This window comes from Rhinolophus sinicus, linkage group LG05 (genome assembly GCF_036562045.2).
Source record: "Rhinolophus sinicus isolate RSC01 linkage group LG05, ASM3656204v1, whole genome shotgun sequence".
Taxonomy (NCBI): Eukaryota; Metazoa; Chordata; class Mammalia; order Chiroptera; family Rhinolophidae; genus Rhinolophus; species Rhinolophus sinicus.
This window is the reverse complement of record NC_133755.1, coordinates 51,157,045-51,167,667: the sequence shown is the minus strand read 5'-3', so window position 1 is coordinate 51,167,667 and position 10,623 is coordinate 51,157,045. Positions and strand designations below refer to the sequence as shown.

General features: G+C 51.9%; 1 protein-coding gene across 24 annotated transcripts in view; it reads right to left on the bottom strand.

Annotated features, from left to right (window-relative positions):
• Positions 1-1,409: 1,409 nt before the first annotated feature.
• Positions 1,410-10,623, bottom strand: part of DYSF (dysferlin) — a 201,104-nt gene continuing 191,890 nt past the window's right edge. For all 24 annotated transcript variants that reach the window (XM_019718953.2, XM_074332153.1, XM_074332151.1 and 21 more), the window contains 4 exons: positions 9,218-9,396; positions 7,439-7,548; positions 5,902-6,049; positions 1,410-1,686 (listed from right to left, as the gene is read on the bottom strand). In XM_019718953.2, coding sequence (XP_019574512.2) covers positions 1,648-1,686; positions 5,902-6,049; positions 7,439-7,548; positions 9,218-9,396 — 476 coding nt within the window. In that variant the 3' untranslated portion in view covers positions 1,410-1,647. The remainder of the gene's footprint in view (positions 1,687-5,901; positions 6,050-7,438; positions 7,549-9,217; positions 9,397-10,623) is intronic.

The window sequence follows — 10,623 nt, the reverse complement described above, 5'->3', positions numbered from 1 at the left end:
TACCATGTTGAATATATCAATAAATGTTTGCTGGCCATAGTATCTCCTTGCCATCCACTCCCTGAGTTTTGCATGGTGGACCCCAGCTCTAATAATAAAGCCAGCTTTAGACTGAACCCGCTCCTGCCCAGTAAGGGCAGAGCAGAGAGAGACTGCAAGCTCTTGGTGAGCTAGTTGAGGAGCTAGATCAGCCCTTCTGAATGTTTCATTTTCACAAAGCCATTAAGTTCCCTTTATTAGTTTGTGTAATGTGTTCTATTATCTGCAACACAGAACAGCAGACTGACCTTCTCAGAAGCTTTGGACCCCGGTCCCTGCTGCATGTTCTGTGTGAGGTGTGGTTACCTGGCTCCAGGGTTTAGGTGTCAGGGTCTCAGGACTAGCCACCCAGGTTCTCAGGGCCCGTAGAGAGCTGGACAGTGAGGGCCACCTCCAGCCTGACCTCGCCTGAAGAGAGCATCACTCAGCACGCGGGGTGTAGCTCCCTCTTCCTGGAGGCTTCAGGTCATTAGCCCTGTGCCAGTCACCCCCCCGTCCTGCCAATCAGGTGGGGACATGGCAGGGCCTCCATCTAAGTTCCAGAGTGCAGGGAAGAGCCAAAGGGTCTGGAAGGATCACTCTGGAGCTTTGGGCCTCAGCTGGGGAAGCAGACTCACAGGGGGAAATAGGAGAAGCCTCCTGGGTAACAGGAGAGGAGGCGGCCAGCGCTGAGCTCCCGAGTTCCAGGCCCTCAGGCAAGAGAGGCAGAGGTTTCTATTTGGGAAACATGATGTTTTCATGCTTTTTTGCTTTTATTCTAAGTATGTTCCTGCTACTCCTGTACATTAAGCTTGATTCCTACAGATGTCAGACCCATGTCTAATGCCTAAGCTTCAGACCATAAGAAAAAGGTGTGTCTGTCCAGACCAAATCTTGAAAGCAGAATGAGGAAGCAGTGGGAGGGAACTGCAAGAAATCCTGAGTGTGGGGCACAAGGCCACAGCCAGGAAACCAGCAAACCTCTCTGCCTGGAGAGTTTCTGATGCAACCTGTTCCTTGGGGCTCCACTTGTATAAAGCAGAACCTCTTCCCAGGTGTGGTCAAAGAAACCAGAAGAAACCAGAAGGAACAGGTGACTACCACCCAAGCAAAGAGCACCTAGGAAAGGAAGAGATGTCTGAGTGAAGGGGAAAGGGAAGGTAGCAAGTATTGGAGAGGCAGAACACGCTGCAGCCTTAGGCAGGCAGGCCAGACACCAAGCCTCAAAGCCCACCCCAGGGTGCCAAGCAGTCTTCTCAAAGGACTCACAGTACCACTCAGAATCCTGAGCCACAGAGGGCACACACCCCACGCCTACCCTGCCCACCAAGACACGGGCCTTACCCAGTCACTCCCCATTCAGGTCCTAGAGAAATATACACCAACACAGCTTTGTGGTTCCAATTGTTTTATACTGAAATGCACATGGGATGATCCAAAAAGGCTTGGACTGGGAGAGAAGGAAATAATGAAGGCAGGTGATCCCCGGGCTTGGTGTTACGAACTGTCGGAGTATGTGCCAGTCTGTCTGTCTGTCTGCCCACCGTGGCACGATGGTCAGGCCTGGAGGTCTAGAAGCTCTCGGCTGAGCTGGGCAGAGGAAGTAGCCAGTCCTGGACTGGACAGTCCTCAGCTGAAGGGCTTCACCAGCTTCATGGCAGCATAATTCTGGAGGGAGGGAAGAGACAAGGACATGTGGTGACGGCTTCCAGGAGGGATGGAGCAGGGAAAGGAGGCTCATCCACTCAACCCCTAGCCTGCACCTTGCACGCAACACCCCCTGCACCTCACTCAGCACAGCGCTGTACCCTCCTGGTGCTCTTGCCAATCACACAAGGCCAGACCTTTCTGAAATTCCACTGGCACCCTCCCTCCTAGGGACCACAGGGGCCTGAACTGCTATCTTCTCCCCCATCCGTCCAGGCCCCACTCCCATGTTCCACCAGCTGCCACGAGGACTCTGATCCCCAGGGCCTGCCTGGGATTCTTCCGTCACACAAGTGGCCTGAAGGCATGGCCATGATTCTCCCCCCCTCCTACCCCTACCATGGGAACCCAGGGCTCATTGACCACCTTGCTCCTGTTCAGAAAGCAAGAGAAAGAGAGAGAGTTAGGGGGTGGGGTGTACAGGAATGACCCACAACACAGGCCAGCACCTGGGATGGGTCATCCCCCATTAGGCCCGGCTGTTGTAGGACTGAGAGGAATCTCCCCTCCCCACTCACCCCGTCCCCCAAACCATGAAAACACATACAACACAACACGGGGCTTCTAATTGGGACAGTATGTTCCCCAGCGTCAGCCTGGGAAAGCCAACTCTGGAAACAAAGCCTTCCGCCAGATCACCTCCTGCCTCCCCACCCTGGCCCTGCTCCAGGCTGGCTGTGGGCGAGCTGGGAGGAATCAGACAGGCTGCCCTCCTGTCCCCCATGCCAGGGGATTTCCCAAGAGGGTGGGCAATTAGACCAACTGGAGGGGAGCAGCCCTGGCCTCGGGCCCCTTTCTACCAGGCCCTCTGCCCCCCAAGGCCTAAAAGCCAGGTGAAAATCTTCAGACCCACCAGATGATTGGTCGACTTGACTGGAGAGAAGCAGGATTTACCCAGGTTGCAACAAAGGCCTGCCAATAAAACCAGTCTGCAGCCTCAGGCCCAAGCTACCCCTTTAGCCCTGGACCCCGCACATCAAATCTGACCCCCACATGCCAGCTCTGGGAGGGGGAAGGCAGGGTTGGTATTTTAAATAGGATAACTTCCAGAAGGACTCAAAGGAAGGTGATGCCACTTTGGGGACCCAGAAAACAGGGAGGACACTGACCAGGGCCACCGTCAAAGTGCACCTCTGCTCCTGCCCACAGGGCCTGGGCTAAGGCTGCCCCAGGGACACAGAGGACCACAGGCTGGGAGTGACTGGAAAGCTTCCCTCCCTCTCTCAGCCAGCAGCGGGGCCTCCTTCCTCAGACCCCCACACACCTAGTCTGCTGCCCAAGTGCCTTTCAGCGCAGGGCCCAGCTGGCCAGGGGCGGGAGCTATGTATAGAAAGGCGGTGGTGGTTTTGGACCTGCCCCTGCCTCTGCCCTCCCCGTGGCTCTTCAGGAGGAGGCCGACTTGCCGAGCAGCCCCTCTCCAGGGAAAGTGAAAGAGCTCCTGTAACCACAGTACTGATCACAGCAGGTCAGAGCTTTCCTAGCCCAGCCCTGTACTCATGCGGGTGGGAGGGCCTTGCCAAGGTCACACAGGAAGCCATCAGCAGAGCCAGAGCCCAGCCAACACCTCCTGACTCCGAGCACAGAGCTCCATCCTGTACAGCAGCGATTCTCCTACCCGAATGTGCCCAGATTCTTCTCAGCCGACCTGGGGCCGGCCCAGGACTCTGCATTTCTAGCCAGTTCCCTGGTGTTGCTCCTCAGACCACCCCTTTGAGGAGCCACGGTCTGCACCAGCTCTGCCAAAATCCCCCCAGCCTGAGCCTCACGACTTCATTGCACCCATGTTTTCCCTCCTTCACCAGCTTCGATGTGTCTCCCAGGAGACTGAGCTCCCCAGGGGCACAATTCTCATCACCTTGCCCCATCACCACAATGCATCCCCGCCTCCTGGACACACGTCTCAGGCTTAAAAATGTCTTCATCTGAACTGAATGAGGCCAGCCAGATACACTCAAAATGAGAGAATGGGAGTCTGAGGGCCACAGGGCAAGGGGGACCTCACCTCCCCAACTTGGCACCCTGGGCCTGCCCGATAGGGGGAAACACGGAGGCACAGACCTGGGCCTGACACCAGATCCCAGGTTACCCCGGGCAGCTTACACTCTAGGACACCATACTTGCACATGCCCTCCCGTGGGCCAGTATCTAACCTTGTATTTGTAATTTCATCTTCCTCTGCTTTGAGAGGGCCCCCCAAACTACAAGCTTCCGATCCCCCCAGACTGCAGCAATATTTGGCCTATCAGCCATGACTCTTCTTGCTGAGCCTCAGAACATATTTCGGCAAGGTGCTCCAGGCAACCACAACCAGCACAGAGGGCCTGACCTGCAGCCAGACACATCAGCCATCCTGGACCTACACCCTCCTTTGTCACTTACGGCCCAGATCAGACAGTCTCCTCTGATGTTCCCCATGGAGTGGGGGGGGGATGAGAGAGAAGGTGAGGGGATTAGAAAGCACAATCGGTAACCACAGGATGGCCACAGGGATATGAAAATCAATTTGGGGAATATAATCAATAATGTTGTAAAGATTTTGTAGGGTATCCGATGGACACTTGTCTCCTTAGGGAGACCACCTCAGGGATGATGCAGATGCCTGATCACTGCACTGTACACCTGAAGCTGAAGCTGAACAATAATGAATGCAAACTATAATTTTACATATATATAGTCACAAGAAGCGGAGTACAGCATTAGGAATAGAGACAGTGGAAATGTAACGGCTATATGCGATGTCAGAGGGGTAGTAGATTAGGAAAGGGGGTTATCACTTTGTGAGGGGTATAAATGATAAATATCTAACTATTATAGTGTTTTGTACACATGAAACTAATAAAAAAAAAATTTTTTTAAAGAAATGTTAAAAAAAAAAGTTAAGTTCCTGGAGGCGTCTCATCAACATTATAATGAGATGACGGTTGCAATGCATTTCTAACACCTCAGGACCTGCAGATATAAGGGCTTGCTGGTCACATGGGAGAGAGCACTCACTCCATCCACCACCTCCACCTGGAGGATTCACAAAGCAACATACGCACAGGCCAGTGATTTCCAGAGCACACTGTGGGCACACTGCACGTGGCCGGTGGCCTGGTGCTGACCGGGACTGAGACCCACAGTGTCCAGGACCTTGGACTGGAACTTGTGCACAGACTGCCCTACAGCCCTGAGCCAGCCCCTTCCCCTCTCTGGGTCCCTGTTTCTTTGCCATTCAAATCAGAGTGATGCCAATCAACGATGCTGATTATGCCATTCTCTCTATTTTTATATCAGTTTGAAATTTTCATATTAAAAAGGTGTGTGTTTTTTTATTTAAAGAACATTAAAAATCAGGTATCAGCCTGGGAATACTGTGATCCCTTCAAGGTCTGAAGTTCCAGAAGTACTGGGGTGGGGGGCTGGAGCATCTTCAGGGTTTCCCTAATGAGCTGTGAGGACCAGGGAAGCCCAGACGAAGGCAAAAGACCCAGATCCTGATCCCTTGGGGAGGGCCCCATGGAGGTAGGGGCATAGCAGCTACCTTCTTACCAGGTGAGAGGGACCCCCAATGTGCACTGTGCCAAGTGAGAGGCTCCTGGGCCACCACCTGTCCAGCTGCATCTTCCCCCATGCCTGCCCTGCTGCAGGAGGCAGGACACTCTCTACCAAGGTCCTCAGATGGGCACTGAGACCCTCTCCTGGCCCCAGGTGTTCCCTCTGGACTTCAGCAAGTGCCCTCCTCACAAAGGGGCCCTCTCCTCTGGTCTGCCGTCCACACGTTCCCTTCCCTTTCAGACCCAGTTCCACACCCTCCTTCAGGAAGTTTCCCCCACCCACCACTGCCCAAAGGGGCTCACCTTCTACCAACCCTTTGATTACATAGTCCCAGGGCTTCCTGAGGACAGCTATGTCTCCCCATCAAGGGCAAGAGCTCAGTTTCCCCTATTGGACTAAGTGCATCTGAGGGTAGGACTTTCTCTCCCTACCAGACTCAGGATTCCCCAGAGTAAGGGTCATGTCTCCCTCATCAGACCATGGGCAGAGGCTACTTCTCTCCATCAGACTGGGGTCTCTGAGAACCATGGAGACTCTCCATGAGACGAGGTACTGTTGGCGGTGAAGAGCTGTACCTCCCACATCAGACCAGGCGCTTCTCCAAGACCATGCCTGTGCCTCCCGCTCAGAGGTGCTCACCGGGAAGGCGTAGATGAAGATGCCCAAGAACAGCAGGAGGATGAAGAGAATGATGAAGAGGATGATGGCACACCGGAACCTCCGCCACAGGATGAACTTCATCGTCTTGTACGGGGAGGTAAACCAGAGGAAGGAGGTGTCTGGGCGCCTGGAAGTGAGACCCCAGAGGTCAGCAGGGCACTCCTGTCAGGGCTGCTTTCTCCAAGTCCAGCTCCCACGTCGCCCAGGCTCTCCATAGCTCCTGCCCTAAAACTCAGCCCTTTGCACCTACACTCCCTTCTCCCCCAAGGCTTTGCTACAGTGTGACCCCACCCATGCTGCCCTGCTCCTCTTCCTGGTGCCACCAAGCCTACACCCTTGGCGCCCAGTTCTCAGCCACCCTGTCCAGACACCTTCTCTGCTGCCTTCTCTCCTTCCCGACCCAGGACTTAATCACAGACTTGAGGTTTGGGAGCTGGGCAGAGCCTCGAGGGGCTGTTATATGAGGTGAGCTATGGCCCACTGAGGCCCGGAGTAGCCAATCCACCTGCCTAGATGCACATCGCTGGTCTGTGGTCAGGGAAGGACGGCGGGAAATGAACCCAGAAAGCTGAGTTTCTCTCACTCACAATGAAGAACCTCAATAACTTCCTCTAGGTCAGCCTCGCAACTCAAAGAGCATGCAGGATTTTGTGATAGGAGCCATTTTAATTGCACGTTGCTGGGTCTCCTGGGCCTCTCTTGTCTTTCCACCCAGATCCCAACAGCCTTGGGCAAGGATGCCTCTTCCTGCTCTGCCAGCTCCCCGTTGCACTCAGCACAACACCGTGATAAAGTGAGCTGCCTGTGCTAAGTCTGAGTTGAGCGGAGCAGGCCACCGGAAGAAACCCAGCAAACAGAGCCCAGACACCTCCCAGGGCCGCCCATCCCCATTCCCACCAATAGCAGTCTTTCAGCCCCTAGTCACTGCCTTCAAGGCTTCTATATCCACTGGACTGGTCTATATCGCTTAGGTGCCAGTGAGGTAGGGAAGACAGGACTCGGCCCCCTCCCCCACCCTCACATTTTATAGATGGGAAAATTAAGGCAAAAGACCATTTGAAAGCCACACTGGCACCACAGGAGGGCCATGGAAGGTGGCTTGGTCAGGAGAAAGACCTATATCGGGCTCCAGAGCCCATCAGACCAGGTCCAAGAATTCTAGCTTCACCACTTTCCTAGTGGAATGACTTTATTCAACTTTACTGTGATTGTTTCCTCATCTGTAAAACGGGGAGGATAACAACAACCCAGTGGGGAAGGTTCCATAACACAGCACGTATATGCCACAGGACAGCAGGCCCAGTGCACAGCCAGCAGCTACCCAGCCTGCTTCTTGAACTAGTTGAGAAGCCCAGTGTTTCCTGGAGTGACGTCTGTCACCTGCGCCCTAACACACTGTGTGGCCCTCGCTGGGCTGTGTGGGCCTTGGGACCCGTGTGACTATGCAGTGGGCCTCCTGGACTGTGGCTCCACCTCCCAAAGCCTTGGACATCAGTGGTCCGGGGCTGGCACTGACCTTGGGTCCTCGAGTTTGGGGTTCATGTTTGGCTCATCCCGGCCCTGGCCAGCAGGTCGCTCCTCATGCTCACTCTCCGCTACTATCTCTAAGGTCATCTCCAGCTTGCCCTGTGGGAACAGGGGCACCTGGTCAGGGGCACACAGGCTCTGCCCCATGGCCTGGAGATGTAAGAGCCACTTTATTTTTTTAATTCTATTGGGTTGATCTGATCGTAAAGGCAGTACCTGCTCCTGGTAGGACACTGAGAAACTACAGACATACACAGGCATACCTTGTTTTATTGAGCTTTGCTTATTGCGCTTCACAGATGCTACTTTTTTTTAAATAAATGAAGGTTAGACCCTCCACCAACAAAAGGAGTACAACTCGCTAAAGGCTCAGCGATGAGGTGAGCATTTTTAGCAATAACATATTTTTAATTAAGGTATATAGATTGTTTTTGTGGACAGAATACTATTGCACGCTTACTAGACTATAGTATAGTGTAAACATAACTTTTACATGTACTGGGAAACCAAACAATTCGTGTGATTTGTGTGCGTTCGTTGCTTTATTCCGGTGGCCTGAAACCAAAGCCACAATATCTCCGAGGGCTGTCTGTACAAATCAGCCATACTCCCACTGTGTGGAGACGAGCACTGCTAATATTTTAATGCATCAGAGCTGTGCTTTTATGCAAGTATATGAAGTACCACACTGCATATATACACAGTTCTGTAGCTTGCTTCTTTCACTTAAGAATATATTCTATTTCACTATGTAATTATATATTCTTTAAAGTTTGCCTTTTAATGGCTGTAAGACATTCTATGCATGGTAGATCATAATTTGGTTCATAAACTACTTATTTTGGTTCATTTAAGTTGTTTCCAACTCTTTGATATTATAAACAATGCTGCAACGAATACTCCACAACGTAATTTTTAAATTTTAGCTGGTTATTTCTTTAGGAGAGATTTTAGAAGGGGGATGACAGAGGCCAAGACCATAAATATTGTTACATCTCTTGTTGCATATTACCAAATTGCTTCCCCACATGGCAAAACCATTAGCACTCCCAGAAGTAAGTGAGGGGCCTGTCTCTGCATCTTTACCAGCAATGAGCATTTCTTTTCTAATTTTTAATTCTAATTTACTGGGCAAAAAATTGTTTTCACTTTTTAAAATATGCCTCTATTTAATTGCTAGGGGGAATAAACCTTTTTTAAGTGTTTAATGTTTCATTTGTACTTATTTTATATGTTATCTATGCATGCCCTGTGCCCTTTTGAGGTGTTAGTTATTTCTTGTTAATTTTTATAATTCCTTATACAATCAGGATATTTTATTTCAAGGGCCACTTTAGGGGTTGGCTGGCTGCCTGCCATTTTGCAGCAAATTGTCAGAGACTGACTTTCTCTGCAGAGGAAGGACAGTTCCCAGTGCCCTGTCACAGCCCTGGGCAGACCTCTGGGCAAGGACAGTCATACAGGACGGTCCCTTAGAGGGTCCTGCTCAAATAGGAGGCCCAAGCCTCGTGGGGAACCCAGCACACAGATCTGTGAAGACCAAGGAGCATTGTAATCACACAGGGTCCAAAGGCGCTAAAAAGCATCTTTCTGTTTAAATAGGCTTCCCTGGAATGCGAGCTGCAAGGAGAGGAATGCTAGGAACTGGAAGGGAAGACGGATGGTGCCTTGGAAACAGAGAGGGAGATTAACACGTCTGGGCCCGCTGCAGGGTTTCCACAGAAGAGCGGCTCCCGGGCCTCCACGGGGCTGGAGGAAGCACACTTACCGCCAAGATCTTCTTCTCACCATCCTCTGCCATACAGGGCCACCAGCCCTTCACTGTTTTCTGTTCAAAAAGGGACACAAACCACTCCGGGTGGAAAGTGTCATCCAGCAGGTCCAAGGAGCACTTCTCGGCTGTCTTGGCAGGTTTGGGCATGCGGTTGAGATCCAGCTGCAAGGAGCCTACGGAAGAGAAGGGGTCCTTGGCAGAGGGTTTCTCAAGCACTCCAGCTGAGGTCTACCCTGGGTCTGGGCAGGTTCCAGAAAAACTCACTGTCACCTCCTCAGCCTCTAATCCATGGGCTTAGCCACGGGTCAAATCCTTCAAACTCCAGCTCCCCATCCATGGCCTCTTATTCCATCTATACAGCTTCCCAGCCGTCTACTCGCTCATCCATAGGCCCGCTAATTTACCCTTCTTGATTCACCTTAACAGAGCTTCCCACCCACTCAAACGGTCATCTTACTATGCACAAATCCATTCATTCACCCATTGTCCACATCTATCATCCATCAATTTTTTATTGTTTCCATTGTGGTAAAATCTGTATGACATAAAATGTGTCATCTTAATTCAAAATTCATCACCCCCAAAAGAAACACCACACGCCTGAGCAGTCATTTCCCATTCCCTCCTCCTCCCAACCCTGGGAACCATGAGCCTACTTTCTATCCCTATAGATTGGCTTAGTGTGGCTATTGCATATAAATAGAATCATACAATATGAGTCCCTTTGCGTCTGGCTTCTGTCACTTAGCATGTTTTCAAGGTTCATCCATGTTGTAGCATGCATCAGTATTTCGCTTCTTTCTGTGGCTGAATTATATCCCATCATAGGGAGAGACTACATTTTCCTGGCTAACTTTTACAGTTGTGATGGGGCACTTACAGTCCAGCCTGCTGGCCCCAGGAAACATCGTCCTCCTGACTCTACATCTCACACCTGCAAGAGCACTGTCTCTACCACACCCTTCAGCCCAGGGCTCCCTGCTTATCAGCTTGGGGTTTCATCCTGTCTAGGGCTTGGGGGATGGAGCCGTGTTCATTTATTTGGTCATCACTTAGGTACGAAGGTAAAAGTGACTTGAGCCCCTCACTTGCTGGGCTCAGTCAGTATCTCGACTGCAGGGTGGGGTGGGGTGGGGCGCGTCCTGTCATGCCTGAGGCCAGACAGCCAGTGAGAGCCCGCACACACTGGCACTTCCCTCTCTTCCTTACCTACCATCCAACGTGGCCCAGTGTTCAATGCTACCTCTGCTGACAGGCCTACCCCATTCTCACCACTCTGGCACTACTCTGTGTCACAGACCTCACTCAATCCAAGGACCAGTGAGCCTGAGCTCCCAATGGCAGAAAATGGGACTGCCCCTCCTGCCAGGTAGCCAAGGGTGGCACACACACATTGCGGG